We start from the raw sequence: 26,848 nt of genomic DNA, 5'->3' as shown, positions 1-26,848 counted from the left end.
CCTCGAGGCTGGCTTGGGAAAATAGAAACCCGATATACTTAGTCCTGCCTTTTACGAGCGACATCTGGGATAGAACAGTCCAGATTCTCCAATCACCTCTTCGATGGGTCCGACTGAATGTCAGCTATACTTCTGAAGAACAAGGACAAAACTACACCAAAAATTGTCCTGCAATTCCGACACGGGGAATCGAACCCCGAGCTACCGCGTGAAAGGCGGTAATGTTAGCCGTTACACCATATCGGATTGAATGGAGACATCGGAGAGACCTTCAGGGGAGGTCTGAAGGAGGTTTGGGTGTTAAAGAAACTGGAAAACACCAGACAAAAAGTTCCGACACGGGGAATCGAACCCCGAGCTACCGCGTGAAAGGCGGTAATGTTAGCCGTTACACCATATCGGATTATGATTACAGGTGATAGCGGAGAACCTCGATGCACCCACCCGCTCTTATTATCGTTCACTGATGTGTACGGCGCTCACAGCTTTGATTAGATCTTCCAACTTCATCTTATGGACCCTCCCAGTTCAGCCCCCTCGACTGGACCTCCGAGTCGAGGGCGCGGCGGCGGCTCACGGCCGCGATCCAACCGCGGTGGATTGGGCAAATATCTACGCGCTCGTGGTCGAGGACATCGAGGTGGTGGACGACCTGCCCACTTCACCCAGCGGCTGCTCCTTGAAGGCGAAGGACCGGATGAAGAGGAGGACGAGGAAGAAAAGGCTGAACGACTGGCCAAGTACTCGAGGAGACAGCTAGGTACGAATGTGGATCGGTATAAAGAGGAAGAACCTGAGTTGGACTCGGATGGTATGTCGTTTCTGACCTTTCGAATGTCACGGGATGCTAAGTCGAGGATGTGGGCAGGCGAACCAATTGTCGAGCCTGAGGTCGACCTCTCAACTTTCCTCGAGAAACAGCGGATCTCCTCTCCATCGCCTACTTCTCTCGCTCCGCTGGAGAAAGGGAAAGACGCCGTCAACGAAGATGAGGTTGACGCCTCCTTAGCACACATCTCGTCTAAACCGACAAACCGGGTGACGGCGGACCGCAAAGGAAAAGTGCAGCAGATCGAATGGGATGCCGAGTTGGATGAAATGACTAGGGAGAAAGAGGCTGCTGAAGCCCAGTGGGATTTAAAGGCACGGTTCAAAGCCAAATCTGAAAAGCTGAAGGCGAAACCAGTTTTCAAGTCTGCCCGAGAAAAGCAAGCAGGTAAAGTCCCTCGCACTGGCCCTTGAGGCTGCGCACTAATAGGCCCGCACAGCGAAAGTCGAGCAGGCGCCAGAGTTGCCGACTGCAGAAGCCACCAAGCCTAAAGACGAGAAAGCTGAAATGGAAGCGTTTCTCGACGATCTACTGGGTTGATGCCCAAATATTCACCATTCGGCCATGCACACTTTGGTCCACACCTCAGAAAGCGTCCAGCAGGGCGGCGAGGCGCAACCTTCTTTTGCTCTGCTTAGGGGCTGGGACGTTGCCCCCATTCTCTTCGACCCTCGATGAGCCTCTTCGAAACAGGAATCGCTAGCCAAAAGGACCACTTCGCCCGATGATATCGTCATTGATTGATCCTCAAAGATATGCGACGATGGCCTTGGTGCTGATGCTCGTGTAAAGGGTTGCAAGTCAACCAATGATAAGGTTAATGTATAGGGCCCTTGGACTAGTTCCGAAAGCAATAAGACAGGTATCTCCTGGAATATACAATATCGCTTCATCTCATATAACTTACAACTTAGCCTTCTGTCTAACTTCCAATCCAGCCAACTTGGCAGTGCTCTGCAAAATCTCGACCGTCTCCCTCTCCAGCCTCTCCACCAGATCCTTGCACGTAGGGATATCGTCGATCAATCCCATAACAATACCGGCAGTCCAAATACCATAATCGGGATCACCCAACTCGTAGACCTTGCGTCCTCGCTCTCCCGAAACGAGGTCTTTGATATCCTCGAATTTAGCGTTGCCTTGCTTCTCAATCTTGACGACCTCCATGGAGATCTTGTTCTTGAAGACGCGAGCGGTGTTGTGGAGAGTGCGGAAGATGTGGACGGTGTCGCGTTCAGTGGATGCGACGATCTTCTCCTTGATGTTTTGGTGGATAGGGCTCTCAACTGTGCACATGAATCGGGTTCCCAAGTTGACACCCTGTAAGAGCCGGATTGTTAGATGTGATTGAAGTGGCGACGATACGTGGTACTTACAGCAGCACCGAGAGTCAAAGCAGCGGCGAAGCCTCGTGCATCTGCAATACCTCCTGAAGCGAGGAAGGGGACCTTCAATTCCCGTGCTGCTCGGGCGAGCTATTACTTGGATCAATATATCGTTCGCGTGTATGCGGGAAATGGTAGACTCACCAGGACCAGACCACCGATATCATCCTCTCCAGGGTGACCGGCACCTACAGGACAGTTCAGTACAGGATAACGGATACGGCTAAAAGAACGCACATTCGAAGCCGTCGATGCTCAGGATGTCAACGCCGTGGCGCTCAGCACTCTAGAAGCGACGAATAGTTCAGCAAGTAATCCAAGCAATGACAGTACACGCTCACGGACCTTGGCATGTCGGATAGCTGTGCATTTGTGAATGACGATGCAGTTGTTCTCCTTGAAGTACTTGATCAAAGGACCGGCTATTGAAAGTGGCCGACCGGTCAGTTGCACTGCTCTGGGGCGGGGCTCGGGCCTAGGAAACGAGCGACGTACGATTGTTTCCAGCAGTCTCAAAGATCCTAACGCCCTCCTCAACAGCGGCACGAGCATATCCAGGGTAGTCCGGAGGGGTGATACTGGGAAGCAGGGTAATGTTGACGCCGAAAGGCTTCGAGGTGAGCTTCTTGGTTTCGCGGATGGCAACTCGGAGAGCCTCAGGGGAAGGTTGGGTGAGGGCAGTCAGGACACCTAAGTAGCAGTTCAACGTGTTTATAGCGTGATGAAGTGGTGGCAGACTGCGCTGAACGTACCGAGACCACCAGCTTCTGAAACAGCTGCGACGAGCTTCGGCACTCCGACCCTGGTTACATTCAAGTTGCATACGTCGGATTTATGGGTTCGTCCATGTCGAATTCACGTACCATTGCATTCCACCTTGAACAACGGGACTCAAAACCGAGTTGTCAGTCAATGTCGTCGAACGGACCACTGGCCGCAAAGACCGCCAGGATGAAAACCGGTTGTTCAACTCACACTCGGATCCCGAGAAGCTCCGTTACAGGGGTGACGAGCGACATCCTTGTAGGTCGTGAAGTTGAGAAGGTCCTTGGCTGAGCTGAAAGGCGAGTTTTTGATGTGGTGTAGGTATGTCGACCTATAAAGTTGCATACGGACATCTCGGGTCAGTATTCGTCACATAGACCATGCTCCGGGAGCTGTTCAAAGCAGAAAACTCACCCTGTGTGGTGGGCACTCGAAGAGTCAAGGAGGGAAATGTGAAAAGGGGGCGAGTCGCAATGGCGGAGGGAAATATAAAGGCAAGCATGCCATCGCACTCAAGGGAGATGCTTAACCGGTCAACGGGGCATGATCAAACAACTTGAGCGTGATTTTCATATCCCCGACGGGAAACTTAGCCCCTGAAGACCCCGGATTACGCGCTGACCTCGGCGCGGACACCATGCGTCTCGACACACTACTGTCTCGATAAAAGAGAAGCGTAACATCTATAGAAATTCTCAGTGAAGATGAGATAGGCAAGTCCATCAGTCTCGAGCATGGCAACCCCACCCATACCGCGTCTCCGAAACTGAAAGTCCCGGTTCTATGCATCCCAAAACCATCGTGCAGCAAAGGCTTACGGGGTAATCATTCCTTCATAAGCACCCTGCGAGCCAGCAGTTTAACAAGGACATCTCATTGCACTGCGCTTAATGGCCAGGATATTTGAACATGGTCACGAGGGTTGATCTCTGTAAGCGCCCATCAGGCGCCTAGAAGAGCCTGTCCCATTCATCAGGCGCGGTGCAAGTGTAGGCGAAATGACTCTGTTGAGAGAATAGAGCGTGCTCGGAACTTTCGAACATCTAACAACTCCCTTCATAAATGCGACATTGCTCTAACAAATGAGCCCATCTCCCCTGATTCCAACGCATGATATCCTTCCACTCCCCACTCTCCTCTCCCAAGACCTTCCTGATCCATTGAAGGTGCGCCGCAAAAACGAAGTCCGGGAACGAGGGCGAATCTCCCATGACCCACTTCCTCCTCCCGCCAGGCACAAACTCGCCTTCATCGCCAAACCAACTTGAGAAAGTGTCGAACGCTTGCTTGACTTTCGCCCACTCGACCTTTCTCTTCTCTCCCTTCGGAACAACATCCTCCAAAGAAGCCTCGAGCAACGCCTCCCGATCCCTCCTATAGTACTCCTTGCTGCCTGGCTTAACGATCTCCAGCTGAAGAAGGACGCCGAACTGGTACAAGATCATGATCTCCTTGCTGAACGCGTGGACAAAGGCTCGAACGAGGCCTTGAGTGATGTCCGGAATAACTCGAGGCGACTGGGGGTATTGGCGGTCCAGATATTCCACGATAGCGAGCGATTCTGAGACCGCTTTCTTAGTTGTCGGATCGTAGATAACGGGGAGAGTATACATGTCACTCCCATCTGGCCTCTTCCTCGTCGGCTTCGCACCAATGGCGAGACAAAGTGGTTGAACCTCCACGAAGTCCAACCAGCGTGTTACGAAAGGAATTTTATTGAAGTTGAGTGAATAGCTGGCTCGACAAATTAGACGGGTCGACGAGCAGGCAGGCTGCGACTACGCACCGAACCTTCCAGGTTGAAGGCGAGAACGCCTTTCCAGGAGCCTCGGAGTCCAGATCGAAGAGCGTGATCTTTTCTTGGTCGAGTACACTGAGAATATCCTGCTGCATAGTGTCTCAACAGAGAGCTTGGTCAAGTCGTAGGTGCTGGAAGTCGACGTCAGAATGCTCCGACAAATACGCAACGGAATGAGTCAGGTCCTATTTATATTCTGTCGATGACGTGCAGTTCAAGAGCCTCTGCTACAGTCGGCAAGCATCCAGATTCAAATTAACAGGACGAGTGCACACAGTAAATGTCGAAATATGATGGAAGCGGGCGCTTGTTTGAGAAAATCAACCGACACTGGGCCAGGCGACTCGCACAAAGAGCGAATGGGTGCCGGACAAAAGATCCACAGCTACCCATGTCCGATGGAACCACTACCTACAACTTGTATTTGCGAATTTGCATCCCATTTATTCAGTGACGGAAGTAAGAGCTCATCCACGCTTCGGTAAAAGCGATGGCACCTTGAACTCCGCCTCATCGAACACCTCTCTACTGAGTACCTTTACATTATTTTTACATTGCTCCAACCGAGCCTTCGTGGCCTTTGTCTGCTCCATTTCCTCCAACCTCTTCCCCGCCACTTCATACGCGCACCTCGCACCGACCAAATCACCCATCTTCATATACACATAACCACTCAACATCATAACATGCGCCAACGAATCAGGCTTCCCCACTTTCTCGAACATCCCCACAGCCTCCTTTAATGTCTCAATGGCATCATCGTACCTCGCTTTCCAAATGTAGCAGCCGGCGAGGTCTTGCAAAGCCCGAGCGATCCATGTGGGTAGACCAATCGATTTGGCGTATCTGAGAGCTTCCGTACAAGCGTCGAGCCATTCGGGATCGGAGTGTAGCGAACCATAAGATCGCGAGATGAGCATGAGGCAGTTGAAGACTTCGATAGCGGGTTTCCTCTCCAACTTGTCGAACGCCGCCTTCGCCCGGATCGCATAGTCCAACCCAACCTCCTGTTCCTTAATCCACAAATGGTATGTTCCCAGGTGGTGGAGGACCAAGGCCTTTCCCCTCGCATCCTCGCCTACATCCTGCTCCCCTGCACGGATGATATCCCGTACTTGCTCATGGCCCCGACCCTCCAGCCTCCAGACGTGAGCGAGGAGTAGAGCTGCCTTTCCCGCTTCAACGAGGTCAACCGGAGAGCCCAAACGCTGAGAAATTGAACGAGCCTTCTCTATGTGGGAAGAAGCGTCGCTGCACGCGCCGAGCAACAGCTTCATCCGCCCAAGGCAGTAGCGTCCTTTGGCGACACGGCGAAGAATGGTTGGTTCAGTGGCAGTTTCTTCGCTCGCTATGTTCGCCAGCATGTGTGCCAGGAGCTCCGGATTCCGCTTTGTCCATAGTTGATACCAGCCGAAAGCGATGATGGCATCGAGTACTAGGGGTAAATCGCTTTCTTCTCCGGTTGAAGACACTGTCTCGATCGTCGTTCCAAGGAGAATGGAGAGGATGTTGTTCTTCTCAATGTCCAATTCCTGCAGATGTGCCTTGTAGTTCCTGTCTCCCGGTCTTGAGCGGTGATCGAGGACGAATCGACAGCAAGCTTTGAGCGCAAGGCGACGAGAGTTTAGAGAGTTGTAGGATTCGTGTGTACGAAGGTATGATTGGACGACTGGGAGGACATGAAATGTAGGGGTGTCAGTATCCTGGTTTCGGACGGTGATCAACGCAGTATCGCTCAACGTCGCAATTGCACCAGGGAGGTTCTCGATGTCTTTTCCCCACCAATCCTCCAAGTGGTCAAAGGTGGTTCCAGACGGAAGCTTCCCGATGATCGAGAGTAATTTCTGTGCATCTGGGTCATCTTGAACGGTCCGACTGTTAATTGAGAACTCGATTGAATTGTTGATCTTGTCTCGAAGTTCCCCGGTGAGGGATTTGGCACCGTTCTTCCTCCAGGCTTCGAGAAGTTTGTCGGGCGTCATGAATGATTTGGCGGCTTGTTTGGCGAGCAGAGTAACGGCGTATGGCATGTAGCCAAGAGCCTCCACTAAGAGATCCAGTACAGCGAGGTGCTTGGATGCTGTAGGACAGATGCTGGTGTAGATTGCCTTGGCGTCTTCCCGGGCCAGTCCTTCGAGAGGCACTAGGTTCCAGGAGATTGTATCGGATGGGAGGTTGTTTGACCGAATGGTGACTAAAATGGCGACATGGGGCAGGGCGGAGAGTTGGTTAAGAACAATCTCGGCAGAGAACCTTCCACCTTCCGAAACATCTTCCGGTAAACGCATTACTGTTTCCAAATTGTCAAGAAGTAGAAGTCGCGGTTCCGGGGTTGCCTTCAGGGTGTCGATGATATCTTTGAGAAGGGACCCGGTGTCGAGAGTGATACGCAAGGCCTTGCGGAGGATTTGTAGGAACGTGAAAAGGGACGTAGCGCCTACACAAGGGACCCAGAAGCGATTTTGTTCGCGATACACTGCCTCGACTTGTGGGTCTTGCATGACGGCAATGGAGACAGCTGTCTTGCCCATGCCTCCGGGGCCAACGACGGCAATCCGAGGTTGGCGTTGGGAGGCTAGGTCAGATGCAATGCCAGCGATGATCTTGTCGCGCCCAAAAAGCCGGGGCAGCGTTGGCATCGCTTCGAGACCGAGGTTGCCGTCACCGCCATGGGCTATCTTGGGGTTCATCCATGTGTGTATGTCCTTGACCATTCGCCGAGTCTGCTTGACGTCTTCGTGAAGCGACTTGAGTTTGGCCTGGATCTGGGTGAGCATGCTACTAGCGTCGATGGTCCTCATTAGCTAAAGCGACAGGAATCAGCGAACCGGTAAATGCAGTTGCCCAGGGCGGTTACTCACCTGAAAGGTTTGCAGTACTTCGTCGAGGCGTCCCGCGCACTCGTCAATCTTGGATTTGTTCGCCTCTTTAAAGAAGACAAGTAGTAGCTTGTTCTGTGCCGTTATTCTTGCCAGGTTTTCTTGAATGATCCGGAAATCCCTGCAAAGCCAATAATTTGGAGGCCGTTTCTATCCGACATTGACATGCATGATACCTACTGCACCAAGTTTTCGATGTCTTGACGGACTCGAGGTGAGACGTCTTGTTCGTCTTGTCCGGCGATACCATCAACCATCAGAAGCATCAGTTGTGCAATTCGGTCATTCAGACCCCCTGCTTGACCATACAGTGAGTTAACGTCCTAATCCATGATATAGTGAGATGCATGCACAGTTCCCAGCATCGCTCACTTACTTCGTAGGTCGTTAAAAGAAGAAGACCGAGGTCCAGAGCCTGCCTTGCACCAGGGAAGGGCAGGAAATCCGCAGCTTGCTGAAGGACCTCAATCGTCATTCTCGTCGTGTGAAGAATGTACTCTTCCGTTGAGGGCACCACCCCATCCTGCTCCTCCCGAGCCTTCCCTTTCTCATCCTCGGCAATGCGCGCTGGCGAGGGGAGCTTCTTGAACCGCCTAGTCGAGAAAAAACCGCAGCATCCAAAGTCTGAGGCGTCTTCAGCGGGTGCCATAACGGGTGGACAGTAGGGATACCGCCCCTAAGGCGCCATTATATAGTTCAAATGTGACCCAAAGCACGAGGCCGTCCCTTTGACGCTGAGGTGCTTCATCGAAACGTCAAATTTGCCGATATGAGCGCTTAGAGTCGGATGCCTGGCGTTCCTGAGAGAAGGTGAGCCACTCTCCTGTGGATTTGATAGTTCACGTACTTTCCAATCGTTTTCCATCGTCAAAATACCAATGGGAAAGCGTTCCTGACGAAGTCGCTGTTCGACATGCATTTTTCTAAGAGTACCGTGCCCATGGTGGCAAGCGCCCAACGGCACAACCGTTTGTCGTTTTTTGTTTCAGATTGCCTTCCGTCCGAGATGACCGCATCCCAGGGGTGCAAAGGGTGAAGTGACTCATGGTGGCGACACACAACATGTGTCCTGTGCATGAACGAGCGCCTGTTACAGAGGCGCGGGAAACATCAGTGGCAGTACAGAGAACGTGATTTTTGACGTCACGCGTTTCCAACCCCGGTTGCGTTTCTCTTCTGCCTTCGATGACCGAGTTTACAAGCGCCTATGGACCTCCTGAACACGTCAAGGCTCTGGAAAAACAACTAGAGTCAGCTCTAGAAGCTGAGCAAGAGGCACTTTGGTGGGCTGATACCGCTAGTTCCGACTCGGCCCTCCTTTTATACATCCTCCAAAGTATGTGGAATCCCTCATTTGTTTTCGCAACTAAAGAACTGAGTGTTCTATATGTTGCAGGCCTACCAAGTCGACTAGCCAACATAGATGAAGAAAGCTTAAGGAAATTACGCAGCCCACTGAAATTAGCTCGACAAGAATGCGCGTTCCACCTGTCCTCTCTCGAACGTATTCGCGACGAACGCGCTGAACAACTTGGGCTACTGGCTTTGCAGCCATTCTATCCGACCGTCGCTGGTATCAAATCGGGACAAATCTCAACGCAATCCGAACAGAAGGTGATCTCCACCCACCGTCGACCATCAGCCCTTGCGCAGCTGTGGCCAAAGATATTCCTCAACACTGTTCTCCTGTATTCTTCCTATTCGCTGGCCCGATACGGCTACAACCAGCGACACCTGGTTCGGGAATGGCTGAAGGAGGGGCGAGAGGCTCTTAAAGGACTTGTGCAGGGATGGGTTCTTGAACCTCTGAAAGACGTCTGGAACACCATTCGAGCCAGTGAGGATATGCGCGAAGGCCTCGTGCGGAGGCAAGGGGTATTGGCTGATATCGAGGTTCGTTTGTTTGATATACTTCTATCAACTTTGGGCTTATATTAACCTGACTTTCAAATGACAGTCCCTTGAAAGGATGGCCCTCTCCCTCGCTAAAGATGTCCTCCACTACAACGACACTCAACTGGAGCTTCTCCGAGTTCAGGTCAACCAAGGAGACCTCACACCTTTGATGGAGCTCTACGAAAACGACATCAGAAGTCCTTTGAAGAGTGCATTGGCTGGTACACTCGTCCGAGGCATCCTTATCCAAGTGCAGAAAGCCAAGGTTCGTTTCACGCCGAACCCCGTACAGCCTGACGGAAGTCTTGATCCATGATTGCCACAGGTCGATATTGACCAAGCCCTCACCGGTATCGACCATCTCCTCAAGTCACAGCAACTCACCTTTGCCTTTGTCGGCGTCGCCCCCGCACTCATCACCCTTTACATCGTGTCCCAAACCGGCCTTACCCTCACCCGAATGACCTGGGCCCTTGGAAGGAACCTCGCGAAGAGGGCATGGTCGGGGACTAAGACAGTCACTGCAGGAGTATGTACTCTTCTTAGCCTCCTCGGACTGCGGACGCAAGAGATCTCAGTGGAGAAATGGGCGGGACAGGGTGTGATAGGGGAACTTTCGAAAGCCATCTTCGGGAACAAGACTTCTGCGGGTACAACTGGGAAGTCTCAAACTGTCCTGATTGGAAAGGTCTCCCTGCGACAAGCATGGGCTGACCTGAGGAGAGTGGAGAGGCTATTAATCCGTGGCGGCACCCCGAAAGACGAGGTTCAGCATCATCCCTCTCCCCTCTCCACGGGTCTCATCCTCCTGTCTCTCGCCCGGTTACGTGTGTACGGGAACTCGCTGCCTGTGTATTCTCCATTACCTGGATCTTCGCAGCGACCACTTGGACGATCAGTTGGGACAATCGGACTGCGACTCTCTGCGTCTTCAACACGACTCGACCTCCGAGGGGCATTCCTAGAAGACCTGAACGACCTCGCAGACCCCTCAATAGCAAGGGAAGACAAACTGAGGGTTGTCAGCAGGATGTGGAGGTGCTTTGCGGGTGGTGTTGCGCTATGATCAAGTCGTGGCTCTCAAAACTCAGATACTCATCTACCCGTATATGATAAACGCCAATAGTGATACCACAGAATATATCTGTTCATCTACAACGGCGGCGTCTGTAACTGATCCTCCCCAAATACATCGCCATTCAGAACACGAAGGTTATATTCACAATGCGCCATCCCATTCCTCGTCTTTTCTGCCTCCTCCAATTCCAAATACCTCTTCTTCGCACTCTCATACGCAACCCTAGCTCCAACCAAATCCCCCATCTTCGCATACGCATACCCTGTCATTCGCAGCACAGCCGCAATGCCCTGCGGGTCCCCAACTTCATCATACATCTCCAACGCCTGCTTCAGCGTCCCAATCCCTTCATCATACCGCCCCATCCAGATATAACAGCCCGAAAGAAGATGCAAATCCGCACATATCCAGGAAGCAAGCCCAATCGACCTCGAAAACTCGAGTGATTCAAGACAGGCGTTTAACCAATCTGGATTGGAGCGCAGGGTCCCGTGGCACTGGCTAATAAGAAGCAAGCAGTCTGAGATTTCGCGAGCGGGTTTATGGTCCAGTTGCGAGAGGAGGGTTTTGGCGCGTGCAGCATATTCTAGGCCCTTCTCCGGGTCTTTGTTCCGGCGACTGTAAAGTCCTCTCCTGAGAAACACCAAGGCGTTGCCTTTGACATCCTCTCCTACATCCTGTTGGGCGGCCTCGACGAGTCCTTGGATTTCATGGCCCGGTCGGCCTCGAACCATTTGAACGTCGACAAGGGAGAGAGTGGCCTCTCCCGCTCGGACGCGGTCTTCCGTGGTATCCAGTTTGCGGAAGGTGAAGCAAGCCTTCTCAAGCTCTGTGGAAGCGTCTTGGAAGCAGCCGAGTTGGTAGTTCATCCGACCAAGACAGTGGCGTGCTTCATCGACCCGCCGGAGTATTGGGGCGTCTTCAGTGGTGCCCTCGTTGGCGACATTGGCGAGTAGATGGACGAGTAGCTCTGTACTCCTCTTGCTCCAGTACTGATACCACGCGAAAGCAAGCATGGCGTCGAGGACCCAAGACTGTTTGTCGAGCATGGAAAGGGATCTCAGCCGTTCGGTAGTGGTGGACAAAAAGATGGATAGGATGTTGTTCTTCTCAACGTCAAGCTCCTTCAAATCCTCTTTGAAAGATTTGTCACCTGGAACGGGCTTGTGGTGGAGAACGAAGAGACAACACGCCTCGAGGACAGATTGGAGGGTCGAAGGTGCGTTGTAGGGAGGGTGCTCGTGGAGGTACGACTGAACCACGGGAAGGACTTGCAGAATGGGGGACGTAGTAACGCGACGCTGTCGCTGGATAATGAGGGCCGTGTCGTTAAGTGCCGCGATGCCATTGAGAAGGTTGTCCACATCCTTACCCCACCAGTTTTCCAAATGCTCCCTGGTAGTACCAGACGGAAGCCTGGCGAGGATGGACAGGAGCTTCCGTGCGTCAGGGTCGTCCTCCACCGTCGCGCTCTTGACGGAGAATTCGATCGAGCGTGTCATCCGTTCTCGCAAGTCCTTCGTGAGCGACTTCGCGCCACTCCTCTTCCAAGAGGAGAGTAACTGCTTCGGGGTCGCCCCCGACTTGGACGCCTGCTTCGCCATCAGGGTGATGGCGTAAGGCATGTACCCTAGGGCCTTCAGCAAGTCGTCCAGTTTGGACTGCCCGGCTGAAGGAGGGTGTATGTTGGTGAAGATTGCTCGAGCGGCGTCCAGGCCCACGCCACCCAGGGCGACGATGTCCCAGGAGATGACATCGGATGGAAGAGAGTTTGTCCGGGCAGTAACGAGAAGAGAGACGTGGGGAATATTGGCGAGCTGGTTGAGAATGCGTTCAGCAGATAACCTCCCGCCTTCTGACACGATATCCGGTAGCTGCATCACTGTTTCCAAATTGTCGAGAAGGATTAAGCGGCGATGTGGCGAAGCTTTCAAGGTGTCGATGATGTCTTTAAGGGGAGAACTGCAGTCGGAGGCAACATGCAGTGCCTTGCAGAGAATTTGAAGGAAGGTAAGGAGGGTGGTTGCACCGACGCAAGGCACCCAGTACCGATAGGATGGCTGGTATATCGTTTGCACTTGCGGATGGTCAAGAACTGAAACCGCGACCATGGTCTTGCCCATCCCACCAGCGCCGAGGATACCAACTCTCGGCCTCGACTCTACTAGCCTTTGCGCAACCCGGTCGATGATCTCTTCGCGACCAAAAATCTTGGGCAGGACAGGCATTTCCTCCAGGACAAGAGTAGACGTGTCGGAACTAGGCCCTTTCTCCTGTACCATCCAGGCGTGTATTTCGTCCACCTTCTGTTCAATGTTTCCAACTCCTTTCTGGATGTTACCAAGTTTACTTTGAATTTGTGAGAGGAGATTGCCCGTATCGATGGTGCGACTCATCTGTTGGTTTGGTTAATGGGAAGACCGAGGAGAATGCTGGACGACTTACCTGGAACGACTGCAACGCATCGTTAAGCCGTTCGACACAGTCGTCGACCTTTGATTTGTTGGCGTTTTTGAAGAATATGAGGAGTAGTTTGTTCTGAGCTGTAATCTTCGCTAGATCCTGTTGAATAATTTGGAGGTCACTGGAGCGCTCGGAGTGAGTAGGATATCTCGACGACAGGGAGTTGTGGCCACGAACCGTCCAAGGCTATCGATATCTTGACGAACTGGGACTGAGATGTCTTTCTCGTCCTTCCCACTAATACCGTGCACCATGAGCACCATCAGGTAGCCTATGCGATTGTTTAGGCTTCTGACCTGCTCCTCAAGAGCAGTAACGTCCTGGATCAATATCGCGTGTTAATAGCTATTCACCGCCACCAATAGCATATCTAACTCACATCGTAGGTCGTCATTAGGAGCAGAGCAACGTCAAGCACTTGCTTTGCGCCGGGGAAGGGAAGGAAATCTGAGGCTTCCCTTAAAATGTCGATTGTCTGTTTGGAGGCCTCTATGACATATTCTCCCGTCGATGGGACAGCCCCTCGGTCGTCTTCGTTGCGTTCTGAAAGGGAACGGCCTTTGGCTTTGTGATCGACGTCGCGTCCCTGGCTGGAATATTTTCTTCGCAGGAAAGATAAGCAACCTGCGTCGGAAGCCATGTTGGGTTAGCACACTCGAGAGTGGCGGGGGGAGTGGCCGTTATAAAGGGTAGTTCCAGGCCTCTTTCGTCACAGGACGTGGGTTGGTACATAGGTATCTGTAGAATGAGATCATGAGCATACCGTCTGTACAACAGCAGGTGGAATGTATTCACCTGGTCCTTGGAAACTCCACTTGTTCGCTTCAAGTATCGAGGGACTTCAATTAATGCTCCATAGCGCGTTTCAAAGTCCCACCGTTCGCCGTGAGGTATTGGCGTCGCCCAATTTGTCACTATCCAGGAAAGACAAGGAGGATGAGGAACATTCTCCAACATGAACCTCCCTTCTGCTTACAGGCCATGGGCAGTGTCACATTGCGTCGTATATTCCAGAATCTGCTTTTGTCGTTGAGCTGGGTGTAGGTAGCAGCTTGAAGGTTCTCGCGGTGGATCATGGTGGTAAGTGCGGAAATGATTCAAGGCGGGGAGTCGCAGCGGCGCGGCCAAGTTCGCGGGAAGCGCTCGGTGGAAGGCGTGGGAAGTCACCATCAAACCATCATCAACCGACAAGGGAGTTTGCCTCCGGGTCCTCCAATTGCTCTTCATTTCCTGTGATCGACTGTAATCCCCTTGAATCTACTTTACGCTGCTCCAAATCACGGACAAACTCCAGAATACGAGGAACCAGGAGAAATCACCGGTCCCTGTATTACCGTTGGGTGTGCGCTGTGCCTTACATTGCTAGGATCGCGCTGAAACCCTCGGAGAACAGCCCCGTCGAATGCTGGAATCCCTTCGTTGTGTTTCAAGAGTCGCGGCGCTCCTCCCAATACGCCAGAGACTCTATGTAGGAATGTTGATACCACGACTGGACACGTCGCCTGCGACGGAACTGTGCCAATCTGGTGCCAACATTACGTTTCCATTCGAGAACTCGAAATCGCTGGACGGGGCTATCAGACGACAGACAAGGTTTCTACACCCGCCTAATGAAAGCCCAAAGTCGACAAAGCTTGCCTCGAATTAGTCCCATGACTCGAAAAGAAGACGTCGGCTTTTTCTAACCCACGACCACACCCTGGCAGCCAATGTCCCTTTTGCAGCAACCTCAAAACTTTAATGTCAGACAGTGTTGCTAGCCCCTGCCAAGCGCTTGAGCCTACTGCATCTACCTTTCCAGAACTATCCTTCCATTCTCAGACTATGATCCACCCGCCGCCGTTCAAAATGAGTCGCGCTTTCGCGTTCTAGTGTCCTCCCTCCAAAGCGCTTGCAAAGTGCGCGTCTTTTTCGGCCTCTTCTCGGTTCAGGTGGGAACATTACTTGTTCATATCTACGTATCTCTCAAATGGCTGACCTCAAGATTCTCAGCAACAGCACCTCACCACTGGCACGACCGGGTTCTCGTCCACCTCTTATCCGAAAAACGATGCACTCTCGGCACAAACATGTCATGTTATCGGCTTTCAAGCAAAAGGATCCATGGGCTTTACGACTCTTGTGACGTGCGACGTCTACTTGGGTATGTTTGGATGGTGGGCGGAAGTGTCGCAATATCGGTTTATCAAGCCCCCTTCACTTCTTTTCACCTCCTATGCATACCTTACACCGAGGCTCATGGCAAACTGGGCGCGATTTTTCTCGAGTTTTCGCAACGTTATAGCTTTCTTTAAGGAAGCTTGGTTCTTGGGCCGGCCAGCTTGGACTGTGAAGGATATCCCCGATCTTTCAGGAAAGGTCTATATTGTTACTGGGGGTAACTCAGGCCTGGGTGCGGATACTGTCCGAGTAAGTGCCCTCACCTCCTCTCGATAGCTACATCTTACGGATGATCTCCCTTTACAAGGCCTTATTGAAGCACCGAGCTCGAGTTTACATTGCTGCCCGGAACGAGGAGAAGTCGCTGGCCTTTATTGAAGAATTATTCGATGAAACAGGTCACAAGGCACACTTCTTGAAGGTAGACCTCGCAGACCTGGGATCTGTCGAGGCTGCTGCCTCCGAATTCAATCGGTATGGGCTACCCTATGACCAACGAATTGGGCCCTGACGGAACATTAGGAAAGAAGCACGGCTTGATGTTCTGTTTAATAATGCGTTAGTCTCGATCTGCCCGGTCCTTGAAACTGTATCCTAACGAATACAAAAGAGGGACATTAAATCTGTCAATTGAGGCAGTCACAAATGGCTACGACATGGCTTTTCATACGAACGTACTCGGTCAGCAAGCGAATTAGTGGTCACCAGATCATTATACTGAATTAAAGCTAGGCCCGTTTTACTTCACCAAGCTCCTCCTACCCCACCTCCTTCAGACAGCCAGGCTATCCGACACTAAAGACCATGTCCGGATCGTGAACTTGACATCATCCGCGCATCACTTTGCTGGAAGCCCACCGATAGACTTCAGTAGCCTGAAGGATGGTCCTGGAAGACGGAAATATACAGACCTTGACCACTTTTATGCCCAGAGCAAAGCGGTACGTCACACTGCATTAAGCTCTCAGACTACATGTTCTAAATTTACGCTTTTCTGTAGGCTATGGTCCTATTTTCGAACGAGCTTGCTCGACGGTATGCCGAGAAGGGCGTTATTTCTCTGGCCGTGAATCCGGGTATGTCGTACTTTCCTTAGTCGGATGTATTTGCTCAACGGGAAACAGGAAACTTTGCGACGTCTTTAACCCGGGGTATTCAGGACTATTGGAGAAATACATTCTCTGTGAGTGTGTAATGAACGTCTCCTCTAACCTGGTTATTTATAGGCGAACCCAGAAATACTTGCTGTATATCTATCCCCCTGAGTGGGGCTGCCTAACGCAGCTTTGGGCGGGACTTGCGCCTGAAGCTGGGAGCTTGAATGGGAAGGTAGGCTTTCCGCGTCTATTCTTGTGACTCGACATTGAAGTGCATTAGTATATCATACCCTGGGGAAGAGCGGGAAGACCACGCCCCGAGACCGAAGATCCTGTTTTAGCTGGTCAGCTGTGGACATGGCTGGAGGAACAGGTCCCAAAGGGCCGGAGTTGAAGACACTTGGATTGCGTTGATTTACATTGGAAATCTTGGTTGTTGGGACTCTGGGAGCACTCTAAGGGATGGCGTGTATCATTAACTTTGTAATATAAGATACTTGCACTACTACTCCAACGTTGATTGTCGCTTCAAAGTATCGCGAGACCTCAGAGTCATTGGAGGAGCATGATGTCAGGAACGTGACGCGCTGTGCCGCAGCGCGCTGATGATGATTTCCGCTTGCCTACCTTGACCCCAACCACTTACATCTTATTTAACCTCGACGGTTATTCGACAAGGCGCTCCCTCCACCACCTCATACCCGAGCGCCATGGACGTCTATAAAGCCATAGAAACCTACGTGACCAAGATGGTCTCAACGCCGCCATCTATGAAGGTGTTGCTACTCGATTCACACACCGTACGTTGTAAACCCCGTCTACACCGGTCATACACCCCAAATCTAACGAATTTATGACCCAAATTAGACTCCAATTGTCTCCCTCTCAGCAACGCAATCCATGTTGCTGTCGCACCAAGTCTACCTCACTGACCGGATCGACAACAAGCAACGAGATCGGATGCCGCATATGAAATGTGTCTGTTTCCTACAGCCAAGCGAAGATAGCATGGACGCTCTGTCAGAAGAACTGAAAGAGCCGAAATACGGAGAGTACTATCTGTGTCAGTCGGTGAATGCCATCTCTTCCTTGGGTCGAACGGACGTTGCTGACACCCTCCTCGTTTCCGTTCCGATGTTCCAAACTCCACCCTCAATTATGCGACTGTGCATGGATTTGTACACGCAGACTTCAGTAATATCCTGAGCAAGGCAGCGATTGAACGATTAGCGGAGATGGACGAGTTTGAGGTTGTGAGGGAGGTCCAGGTACGTTCCCTGTACTCGGGTTTACCGTCCCAATCGTCTGAGCTTTCATTTGTGGATAGGAATACTTTGCAGACTATTGTCCAATACTCCCTTCTCTCTTCTCCTTGAACTATGCGCCAACATCGTCAAAACCGTTATACGGCTCGACACCAAACTCTTGGGACTCGCGAGCCCTCGAGTTGGCGGTGCAAGGTGTAACAGCTGTGTTGCTGAGTCTGAGGAAGAAGCCGGTCATTCGGTACGAGAGGATGAGCGGTATGGCGAAGAAGTTAGCCACGGAAGTACAGGTAAGTACGCCTCATCTATCCCGTAGGCTCCTAACTGAAGGACCTCTAAGCACCGCATGAATGCCGAGTCGACTCTGTTCGATTTCCGGTTAACCCAGGTCCCCCCGCTGCTACTCATCCTGGATCGGAGAAATGATCCCGTAACACCTCTCTTGTCGCAATGGACATATCAAGCCATGGTACACGAACTGATAGGGATTCATAATGGGCGTGTGGACTTGAGCAATGTTCCAGACGTCCAGAAAGACCTAAGGGTGCGTGTACGGCTGACTTGCACAAACAGTCATAACTGACAGCGCTATAGGAAATCACTCTGACCACGAGCACCGACCCGTTCTTCCAAACCCACTACATGTCAACTTTCGGCGACCTAGGATCTTCCTTAAAGGACTACGTCCAGCAATACCAGGCTAAATCCCTCGCCACCTCGCCCTCTTCAATTAACTCGATTGCGGATATGAAGCGGTTCGTGGAGGAATACCCAGAGTTCAGGAAGCTGGGCGGGAATGTCAGCAAGCACGTTGCTTTGGTTGGAGAGTTGAGCAGGCTGGTTGGGAGGGATAAGCTGTTGGAAGTTGGAGAGATCGAGCAGGGTCTTGCGACACATGCTGGTGCGGACTACAAGGTACGCCCCGTATTCATATAAAGCTGAGGGACAATGCTAATTGGGAGAACTAAGGCCGTCCAAGCGATCATCATGAACAAGGACGTCCCTCCTTGGAATAAGTTGAAGATCGTGATGCTATACGCACTGCGGTATCAGAAGACGCAAACGGCCAACATCGCAAACCTCATCAACCTCTTGCTGGAGAACGGTATTTCCAGGGAAGACGCGAAGCTTGTGTACGTTTTGCTGAACATCGCTGGAGCTGACCAGCGGCAAGACGATCTCTTTGCGACAGAGTCGCTACTTGCCAAGGGAAGATCTGCTTTGCGTGGTCTCGGAGTAAGTTGCGCCCCGTCCTCGTTGACCCGCTATTAATGTCAGACTTTAGGGAGTTGAGAACGTATACATGCAACATACACCACATCTATCTCAAACTCTTGAAAACCTGCTCAAGGGAAGGCTAAAGGAGCCAAGTTATCCGTTCCTTGATAACGCTGGGCCCAATGCCGGACTGCAGAGGTAAGAGGGACACCTCATCCAGTTCCGCCATCGCTAACATCAGTTCTCAGACCACAAGATGTAATCATCTTCATGATTGGAGGCGTCACTTACGAAGAAGCCAGGACAGTGACGCTCTTCAACCAAGATCCCTCTGCCGCCACGAATGGCAGCATCGTTGGTTCCACAGGGACGCGGTTCCTCCTCGGGGGCACCTGCGTGCACAGATCAGCCTCGTACGCCACTCTTCAACTGTTTCTCCCCTGCTCATCTGACGTTTTGAACAGATACATCGAGATGGTCCGTTCTGCAGCTGAAAACTTCCCTACATCAGTGTACGATCCACCTCCGGAATCGTCGTCGAACGCGCCAGTCCTTAATCTCAACCTCGGGGGTGTTAATGTGAGTTTGGGTGGGCCTGCTGGCTCGGGCGTCTATCGAACGAGCAGCGACGGTGTGAACGTCCAGGCCGACGGCTTGAGGGATGGTGTGCTGAACCTCATTGGCAAAGTAAAGCAGGGTGTCGATCGAATAGGCATCCAATAATCAGATTTTGTAGTACATAGCGCTCTAGACTCTATTTATCTCTCTGTACGGTACATGTGGAACAGGCTAATTTTCGGCGAGAATTCTCCTAGAGACGCGTGGAGGACGCGAAGTGACACGTCAATTGCAAGTCACATGCTCGCAGAAAAGGTTCCGTGGTAGCAGGAGAGGCTCGGCAACTGACATCAATTCCAATATTTCTACCACTAAGCTCTTGTTCTCATCCTCCTTCTCCTCCCTCTGATATCCCTGTTTTCGAGTTTTTGACGACGCCAGAGCCGTCTACTCGCGGGTAAACCGGTCAACAATGGCAAGGGGTTTCTTTTCAACGTTGAAAGGCATCGACGCCTTTGGCAAAGTAAGTCGATGGCTGTTGTGGGCTACTACTTGCCCCCAACTTCTTCATCGTGATGAACTGGCGTTAACCTCGCTCGATTAGACAACAGAAGATGTCAAAGTCAAGACTAGGACTGGCGCTTTCTGTGAGTTCATCCAAAAAAAACTGTCGAAAAGAGGTCAAATCGCTGACTTGGAGACGATGGGAACCAATACAGTGACCTTGCTCTCTGCTGCCATTATCCTCGCTATTACGACTATGGAATTCTTCGACTACAGGAAGGTCTTCATTGACACCTCTATCGTAGTCGACAGGAGCCGAGGAGAGAAATTGACCGTGAACTTGAATGTGACCTTCCCCAAGGTCCCCTGCTACCGTGAGTTTACCATCTTAACGTCCAATCTCGCTTGCTCTTTTCTTACCTTCTTCAATCCAGTTCTCAGTTTGGATATCATGGACATCAGCGGTGAAGTCCAACGCGACATCTCACACAATGTTCTCAAAGTACGATTGGACCGAAGCGGCAAAGAAGTGCCCGGATCGCATACCGCAGACCTCTCTGCCGACGTTGAGAAGCTGTCCCATACGAAGAAGGAAGGATATTGCGGCTCTTGCTATGGTGGACTGGAACCTGAAAGTGGCTGCTGCAACACTTGCGAGGATGTCAGGATGGCCTATGTGAACCGTGGATGGAGTTTCACCAACCCCGATGCTATTGAGCAAGTGCGTTCTTGATCGTTTCATCCCCCCTGCTCCAATCCTGATAAACTTCCGTTCAGTGTCGAAACGAAGGATGGGCAGATAAACTCAGAGACCAAGCCGACGAGGGATGCAACATCTCTGGCCGAATCCGTGTCAACAAGGTCATTGGCAACATCCACATGTCACCTGGTCGTTCCTTCCAATCCAACTCGCGAAATATCTATGAACTCGTGCCATACCTCCGTGACGACCAAAACCGCCATGACTTCTCGCATATCATTCACCATTTCGGCTTCGAGGGAGACGATGAATATGACTACTGGAAGGCTGAGGCTGGTCAGAAGATGAGGAGGAGGATGGGTTTGACTGAGAACCCCTTGGACGGCATCGAAGCTAGGGTGAGCGATCAGTTGTCGCGTGGATGTGTTTCTCAGAGCTAATCATTGGGAGTAGACTTGGAAGTCGCAATACATGTTCCAGTACTTCCTCAAGGTCGTTTCTACCCGATTCCGCACTCTTGATGGCCAAACTGTGAGTTCCAGCCTTCTCGTAGCGCCTGAAAGTCCATTGACACCTCTCGTCTAGGTCAACACCCATCAGTACAGTACCACTTCATTCGAACGAGACCTCGGCGAGGGTATGAACCAAGATGACGGTGGTATTCGCGTCCAGCACGGCGTCAGTGGCCTGCCTGGTATGTTACTTCCTCTTCAACTTTGTTGGCTTGGCCTCTTACGGAGATCCCTTTAGGTGCATTCTTCAACTACGAAATCTCCCCCATTCAAGTAGTTCACGCCGAATCACGGCAGAGCTTTGCTCACTTCCTCACATCGTACGTGGTCTCTCACTTCATTCTTTTGCCTAGTTAATACTTCCACTTCTTAGAACCTGCGCTGTCATTGGAGGAGTCCTCACCGTCGCTGCTCTCGTCGACAGTGCGCTATTCGTGACTGCCAAGGCCATCAAGAAATCTGGAGGCTCCTCGTCATCGGGGAAACGCATCTAATGACTTGACCTAGTCCTTGTTGCATTGTAATGTACCTGTACACTTAGCCAGATCGTCAATAGATTGACGAAGGGATATTTATCTTTCCCTATGCAAAAACAAGACTGCGGTTGCGAAGCAAAGTCCAAAGTCCATGAGAGCGTTAATACACAGATAGCGAGGGGGAAGGAGCGTGCAAGAAGTAAATAAATAGTCCGAGCATAGGTGAAGAAGATGTGGGGTGTCGTGTCGAACTGGCTACCTCTGGTTATTCACCATCCTTCGTTTCTTTTTGGCGGGTGAACCTGGAGGGTCCCCTTTAGTTCGATGGCCTGAAAGACAGCTCTGTATGGATTCCTGAGTTACTGAACTTCAAGGCCACTTGGAAAGCTCATACCTCGTTACCCAATGTAAGCTCGTCTCCTTCGCTCGACTCGCCGTCATCCGACTCAGCATAGTTCACGGGTCTCGTTGCTGTCCGTCTCCTAGGCCTTTGTTCGTTGAAATCGTTTTCATAATCATCATCCTCCACCACCATCCTATTCCGCCGTCTGGAGGTTTCAGTCGGAGGTGGTGCTGCCGATTGGGACCATTGCTGTCGTGCTGGCTGCTGTTCCTCCTCTTCATCGTCGCTCTCTTCTCGCTTCACCTCCACGACAGCGTGCACCCGCCGAATCACAGTTGTTTCTCGGATTGTAGGTTTCCCGTCTGTCGAGCGTTGTATCTGCGAAGTTGAAGGCTGGGCAGATTCACCTTTGAGTGCGTTAGGTTTGAGAGGTGTAGAGGCGCTGCTTCTGTTGAGTTTGGATTTGGGAGTAAGCCCGGGTTGCTTCCCCGTCCCTAGACTCTTCCGTGGCTTTGTCGAGCCTTCTTTTGGTTGTAGGGTCGCGCTGTCGCTTTCTGCAGCTGGCTGCTGCTGAGATGATTTATTGGAATTGGTGGAGGTGCGGGAAGGTGAAGGGTATGCGTTCCGTCGGCTGTTGTCTGCGGACTGAGATGAACTAGATTGACCAGGGATGAATCGCGACTGCGGTGTGCTAGTAAATGGATTCAGTGCACTTGTTGCAGCTGTTCGTGTCCACTGTTGAATGAAGTGTAAGATTAAGCCAGCGTAGCTTTGTGCGAGGGAGACGCACCTGCACTCTCTCCGCTAAGAGCTCGTCTATCCGCGTGGAAAGAGCAAACCGCTCCTGCTCGACGCGAGTGAAATGGTCTTGCCAGTTTTGCGACTGATCCTTCCATTGGGTCACTTCTCTCCTCAGCTGAGCAATAGATTCTATCTGCTGGGTAATAGTATCTGTTTGGTGTGCAATCTACACCAGCTTTTTGAGTACAAGAACTGGTAAAGGGTGAGCAACACGCACAGTGAGCTCTGCTTGTCCGAGCTAACAACTTGAATCAATAAATTAGACAACGCGAAAATGACGCACTACTCACTGCAGCTTTTAGGGTAGTAACTTCGTCTTTCCATGCCTGAGCTTCCCGTTCTGCGGTTTGTTGGTCTTTCAAAGCCTTTTCGCGCTGAGAGCGGGCCTCATTGGCTTCAGCTACCGCACTGGCGACCTCGGATCGTGCCCGTCCCTCGGCATCCGCTACCTGTAAAGTTCAGAGTCAAGACACCTGCACAACAGGCAACTTCACAGTTCCTACGAGCTTGTGAGCAGTCCGTGAGACGACTGCCAGGGCATCTGCAAGAGCGGTCGGCGATATTGAGCTTGACATTAACTTGTATGTTGTGGCAAGACTTCAAAGTGCTCAGCGCGCGGCGGAACGGTCCAAGCGCGTCGGGAACTCCGGGCCTCCCCAACCGTCTTTCCCACGGTGCGCGAACGCGTCACGATCGCGTTGCAATTTTGTCTTTGCATCTGCTCATCGTGTAGCCCTGCTTGCCGTTCTGCGAATACGGCTGGGCGCTGTGGGCTGCATCGAGTCGGATGCGTTACCCCTTTGTCAATGCCTATGTCTCACGTTGTCTCAGAACAGGTCCCAACATTCTTGATTCTCGTATCTCCTCTTCTGCCCAAGCGACTTCACAAGGTCGCCTCTCTTGACACGTCGCCCGACTCTCTTGGGACTTATCTGTGACGGAAGCCCTCTTAGCGGGCTCAAGCTATCTACTATCCCTCCAACAATGGACGACTTGGCGTTAACTGATGAAAGCTTCCGCTCGCAAAACGGTCCAACCAGAATGCTCCCTGGTGGCTAACCAATGAAAACGCCTGCACTCCCAACGCCCCTCAACCCTGCCTTCAATCTGACAGAAAGGCAGCTGGCACAAAGAGATTGCTTTCAGCTAAACCTATCAGGTGAGTCCGTCTGTCTGCCAATTGTCAAAGACCATTTCATCCAGATGTGTGGTGCCGCAGCCAACGGTCGTTACGACATCTCCTAGGTGAGCCGCCGGGATTGGTTGCCTCTACATAAGGCAAATCCACGGAACTAACGACTCTACGGCGACATTCAAAGTGCTGTACCCATGTCAGGAGTTTGTTCAGCGCCTGCTGACACCGGGGCAGTTGTTGGACTCTATTGGCCCGTACCGGACGTTCCTCATTAGCCAGGATAGGACCATCATCCGAGCATTCGGGTTTCTCAGTACCTGGCTGTCGACCATTGCAATGACTACTTACATGCTGCAAGAGGGAATTCTCGCGTGCTGGAACAATGTCGACCGGCCCTTCATTCCGATGGCTATTGGCTTGACGGTCTGACCTGCCGACGATAGCACACATTCCACAACCCCTTGCCAACAACTACCTCATCTCTGGGTGCGCTCTTCCAAACTGGTTTCGTCTACCCCATGGACTTGGGCGCTCCCAATATTCTAAAGATGCCCACACTCTCGCAGCGAACGGAGACTTTTTAGGTTTTCGGGAGATACGGGGATGGATCTACTGTAAAAGGGCGAAATCCGCCCATAAATCGCTGTTTTTATTCGGAATCAAATCGCAAAATGCCGGTCTCCCCTCACCCCTACCGGCGCTGTGGGATGATATTGTACCTCTTTACATATCGCGCTCACCATCTCTCTCACCCAGGGCCCATCGAGAGAATTGAAACATATGGACGGGGAAATCTCGGTGTTTGGCGTCATCGCTGCTCCCTCCCTATGCAACTGAAGTGTGGAGGTGCGTGCTTGTTCGCTCATGCAAACCATTACCGACACGGAACACTTGCTATTAACTCATTTTCCACTGCTTGCTATGTGTTGACTTGTTCTCACAGCAGCCTCATGGATCCTCACGACACGTAACAAAACCCTCCTGAGTGTCCACACACAAGACGAGCATCATATCTTCGTCATTGGGCGGGGTGGTAAACCGCAGTCGGAACTTTCCTTCAGGTGGGTTGGTCAGTTTTTCCCCATTCCCACTCCAAACTTTAGCGTCTTCTCCCGCCTTCTGGGTTGAGCGAAAGTCTTCTCGGCCTCCTCACATCGCCCGCCACTTGCACTCGTATGGTCGCCGTAGGTGACCGCCCAGTTCCACCAGAGGAAACACCTGAACATATTGTATCCCCACATACGTAAACAGAGTGGATATTTCATAGATCGGATTCAACCAAGACGTCATATGTACTAGCAGACGCCGTAGACGATGCGATGAACGCAGCAAACATCGACGAACGGGAGATGTTTTATTACGTGCATGCTAACTCTCCTTTCACTGGTCACAATTGCTAACTGATCCACGGCCATGGTACCACCAGAACACAGGAACCCCTTTGGCGAGCTGAAAGCGCAAGAGGAGCAACCTGTGAGACGGCGGGCGCCTAAAAAAAGAGTTGCCCGCAATATCCGAGTTCGGGACGGTTTCTTGACCTGAACATACCAGAATGGGCCAGGGTCGCAGCGATGCAAGTTCACGATTCGAGCTGGGCGACATCGCCTCGTTATGATCATCTGGCTCCACTAGCTTCACTCGTTCTCCCGGCGGACGTCGTTCTAAGCGTCAGTCGTTTGTACTTTCTTAACTTCCGAACTTCTTTCCGCCGCATTCATCCTTTCCTACATCCGTGCGGTTGCAGCTACGGTAAGCCTTCTTTCAATGCCCGTCGCCTCTCTTGATCACTCTAATCTGCAGGTCTGAGCTTGCTGACAAGCAGGGAGAAGCCGACTGCTCGACATGAGGTCTTCGTTTCATCTCCGAGGCTGCATAAACCTATTCTTTCGCTTTATTTTGGCTTTATTTCCACTTCCCCGCACCTCGTGTTGTCTGCGATCGCTCCTATGATTCTCCTTTCTTCCTCTTTGTGGCCCGACTCACACCTGCTATCTTATCGTCGCGTCGATCTACTAGATTCTTTCGAAGATCTTCTCTGATAGGTTTTGATCAGTCAACTGATTCACGGTGTATGGAAGACATGCTACTTATCGCACAAAGGGACTTAACAAGTTGTCTGTAGCCACCAAGCTGGTGCAACATACTGGTGCAATTAGATACTGACTTATTGTTAGACAGGACCCCAAATTTTCAAACTACGTGCATGCGCAAAGTCTAGTGGTTTCTCAACCCTGGTCACCTTGACATGCGATTTGATGCTCCCTCACGCTGGAAAGGCTCGTGCTATCTTCCGGTATTCAAAGCGAACACCGAACATGAGGAACTAACGCTGTTGAACACCGCTTCTAGACGGACGAGGAAACTTGGCCCTGGGGAAACTCCACCACTTCACGATTTCACATTTTGTGTCTTCGGCCTCGATCGCCGTTCTGGCTTTACGCCCATCGGCACCCACTCCTGGAGAATACTCGCTCAAAAAACCAGACGGAAATACCAAGGTTAATCGATGACCAGGGCGGGATGGCGACTGCGATGGAACTTGGTCTGGACAAACCTCGGATGTCTCTCGAGGGCTGCTTAGCGCTGAGCAGGCAACGCGGATGTCGTACTAACCTCGGCCAAATCTAAAGTAGGCCGATGCGCCCTCTTTCGTACGACGGAGGATGGCGCTCAATCTTCGGCTAGGATAACTCTCTGCTAAGTCTCATCGACCTGGGACTTAACATCCAGGAATCGGAGGTTGATCCCTCGGAGCTGCGTTCGCCACACTTCACCAGGGTCATTTCTGGTCACCTTCTGTTGTACTATCACACACGTAGAACTTTCTCAGTCGCCGCCCTTCGAGAGTTCTATTCATTCCGAAAATAATGTGATTTGGCTTACCGTCTCCCGCCTCGACCCTCGTTTTGGCTTGGTTCTGGTGTCGCCCATCTCTAATCGACATTCTCGAAACCAATCACACCGCATGCTTCGTTGTCGCAACAAT

The 26,848-nt window shown here is 51.7% G+C and overlaps 11 protein-coding genes and 2 non-coding genes across 13 annotated transcripts; 6 read left to right on the top strand and 7 right to left on the bottom strand.

The window, feature by feature from the left end:
• Positions 1-174: 174 nt before the first annotated feature.
• CC1G_20171 lies at positions 175-246 on the bottom strand. Its single transcript has one exon. It is a non-coding gene; the product is annotated as a tRNA-Glu (tRNA).
• Positions 247-331: 85 nt separating this feature from the next.
• CC1G_20170 lies at positions 332-403 on the bottom strand. The gene has a single exon. It is a non-coding gene; the product is annotated as a tRNA-Glu (tRNA).
• Positions 404-423: 20 nt separating this feature from the next.
• On the top strand, positions 424-2,140 carry CC1G_04961 (hypothetical protein). The gene is made up of 3 exons (XM_001835916.2): positions 424-811; positions 869-1,216; positions 1,269-2,140. The coding sequence occupies exons 1-3, from the start codon at positions 514-516 to the stop codon at positions 1,367-1,369; spliced, it is 747 nt and encodes a 248-aa protein (XP_001835968.1). The 5' UTR covers positions 424-513; the 3' UTR covers positions 1,370-2,140.
• On the bottom strand, positions 1,644-3,233 carry CC1G_04960 (2-nitropropane dioxygenase; the record flags this gene model as incomplete). The annotated part of the gene is made up of 9 exons (XM_001835915.2): positions 1,644-2,149; positions 2,206-2,304; positions 2,359-2,402; positions 2,452-2,500; positions 2,560-2,636; positions 2,710-2,904; positions 2,967-3,016; positions 3,078-3,104; positions 3,190-3,233. The coding sequence occupies 9 exons, from the start codon at positions 3,231-3,233 to the stop codon at positions 1,733-1,735; spliced, it is 1,002 nt and encodes a 333-aa protein (XP_001835967.2). The 3' UTR covers positions 1,644-1,732.
• Positions 3,234-4,022: 789 nt separating this feature from the next.
• CC1G_04959 (hypothetical protein) lies at positions 4,023-4,872 on the bottom strand (the record flags this gene model as incomplete). The annotated part of the gene is made up of 2 exons (XM_001835914.1): positions 4,023-4,713; positions 4,766-4,872. 2 exons carry the CDS (start codon positions 4,870-4,872, stop codon positions 4,023-4,025), a joined length of 798 nt encoding a protein of 265 aa, XP_001835966.1.
• Positions 4,873-5,244: 372 nt separating this feature from the next.
• CC1G_04958 (hypothetical protein) lies at positions 5,245-8,305 on the bottom strand (the record flags this gene model as incomplete). The annotated part of the gene is made up of 4 exons (XM_001835913.1): positions 5,245-7,581; positions 7,639-7,777; positions 7,837-7,979; positions 8,033-8,305. 4 exons carry the CDS (start codon positions 8,303-8,305, stop codon positions 5,245-5,247), a joined length of 2,892 nt encoding a protein of 963 aa, XP_001835965.1.
• A 138-nt stretch (positions 8,306-8,443) lies between these two features.
• CC1G_04957 (hypothetical protein) lies at positions 8,444-10,618 on the top strand (the record flags this gene model as incomplete). The annotated part of the gene is made up of 5 exons (XM_001835912.2): positions 8,444-8,466; positions 8,859-8,992; positions 9,053-9,549; positions 9,614-9,817; positions 9,878-10,618. The coding sequence occupies 5 exons, from the start codon at positions 8,444-8,446 to the stop codon at positions 10,616-10,618; spliced, it is 1,599 nt and encodes a 532-aa protein (XP_001835964.2).
• A 153-nt stretch (positions 10,619-10,771) lies between these two features.
• CC1G_04956 (hypothetical protein) lies at positions 10,772-14,169 on the bottom strand (the record flags this gene model as incomplete). Its single annotated transcript, XM_001835911.2, has 7 exons — positions 10,772-10,825; positions 10,852-13,026; positions 13,076-13,214; positions 13,271-13,413; positions 13,473-13,683; positions 13,857-14,007; positions 14,070-14,169. The coding sequence occupies 7 exons, from the start codon at positions 14,167-14,169 to the stop codon at positions 10,772-10,774; spliced, it is 2,973 nt and encodes a 990-aa protein (XP_001835963.2).
• A 174-nt stretch (positions 14,170-14,343) lies between these two features.
• Positions 14,344-15,764, top strand: CC1G_15036 (hypothetical protein; the record flags this gene model as incomplete). The annotated part of the gene is made up of 4 exons (XM_002910659.1): positions 14,344-14,433; positions 14,487-15,024; positions 15,086-15,502; positions 15,561-15,764. The coding sequence occupies exons 3-4, from the start codon at positions 15,197-15,199 to the stop codon at positions 15,762-15,764; spliced, it is 510 nt and encodes a 169-aa protein (XP_002910705.1). The 5' UTR covers positions 14,344-14,433; positions 14,487-15,024; positions 15,086-15,196.
• Positions 15,765-15,898: 134 nt separating this feature from the next.
• Positions 15,899-16,518, top strand: CC1G_15035 (hypothetical protein; the record flags this gene model as incomplete). The annotated part of the gene is made up of 5 exons (XM_002910658.1): positions 15,899-15,934; positions 15,982-16,194; positions 16,254-16,329; positions 16,378-16,436; positions 16,480-16,518. The coding sequence occupies 5 exons, from the start codon at positions 15,899-15,901 to the stop codon at positions 16,516-16,518; spliced, it is 423 nt and encodes a 140-aa protein (XP_002910704.1).
• Positions 16,519-17,060: 542 nt separating this feature from the next.
• CC1G_15034 (vacuolar protein sorting-associated protein 45) lies at positions 17,061-19,556 on the top strand (the record flags this gene model as incomplete). The annotated part of the gene is made up of 10 exons (XM_002910657.1): positions 17,061-17,150; positions 17,218-17,413; positions 17,539-17,618; positions 17,678-17,905; positions 17,956-18,159; positions 18,210-18,530; positions 18,585-18,851; positions 18,901-19,031; positions 19,082-19,246; positions 19,298-19,556. The coding sequence occupies 10 exons, from the start codon at positions 17,061-17,063 to the stop codon at positions 19,554-19,556; spliced, it is 1,941 nt and encodes a 646-aa protein (XP_002910703.1).
• Positions 19,557-19,863: 307 nt separating this feature from the next.
• Positions 19,864-21,601, top strand: CC1G_15033 (ER-derived vesicles protein ERV46; the record flags this gene model as incomplete). The annotated part of the gene is made up of 9 exons (XM_002910656.1): positions 19,864-19,914; positions 19,996-20,038; positions 20,111-20,269; positions 20,330-20,616; positions 20,673-20,993; positions 21,049-21,126; positions 21,181-21,289; positions 21,346-21,427; positions 21,481-21,601. The coding sequence occupies 9 exons, from the start codon at positions 19,864-19,866 to the stop codon at positions 21,599-21,601; spliced, it is 1,251 nt and encodes a 416-aa protein (XP_002910702.1).
• Positions 21,602-21,838: 237 nt separating this feature from the next.
• On the bottom strand, positions 21,839-23,302 carry CC1G_04953 (hypothetical protein; the record flags this gene model as incomplete). Its single annotated transcript, XM_001835908.2, has 6 exons — positions 21,839-21,925; positions 21,978-22,661; positions 22,717-22,893; positions 22,945-22,965; positions 23,018-23,176; positions 23,231-23,302. 6 exons carry the CDS (start codon positions 23,300-23,302, stop codon positions 21,839-21,841), a joined length of 1,200 nt encoding a protein of 399 aa, XP_001835960.2.
• Between the last annotated feature and the right edge of the window lie 3,546 nt (positions 23,303-26,848).

Source organism: Coprinopsis cinerea (assembly GCF_000182895.1).
Source record: "Coprinopsis cinerea okayama7#130 chromosome 8 map unlocalized cont3.8, whole genome shotgun sequence".
NCBI classification, from domain to species: Eukaryota; Fungi; Basidiomycota; class Agaricomycetes; order Agaricales; family Psathyrellaceae; genus Coprinopsis; species Coprinopsis cinerea.
The sequence above is the reverse complement of the archived record's forward strand: the minus strand, read 5'-3'. Positions and strand labels throughout refer to the sequence as shown.

Bases quoted from the DNA above. Each gene is read 5' to 3' on its own strand.
- CC1G_04961 (XM_001835916.2), top strand. From the start codon at position 514: ATGGACCCTCCCAGTTCAGCCCCCTCGACTGGACCTCCGAGTCGAGGG. The intron at 812-868 runs GTATGTCGTTTC...GGATGTGGGCAG, and splicing joins ACCTGAGTTGGACTCGGATG to GCGAACCAATTGTCGAGCCT. The intron at 1,217-1,268 runs GTAAAGTCCCTC...AGGCCCGCACAG, and splicing joins TGCCCGAGAAAAGCAAGCAG to CGAAAGTCGAGCAGGCGCCA.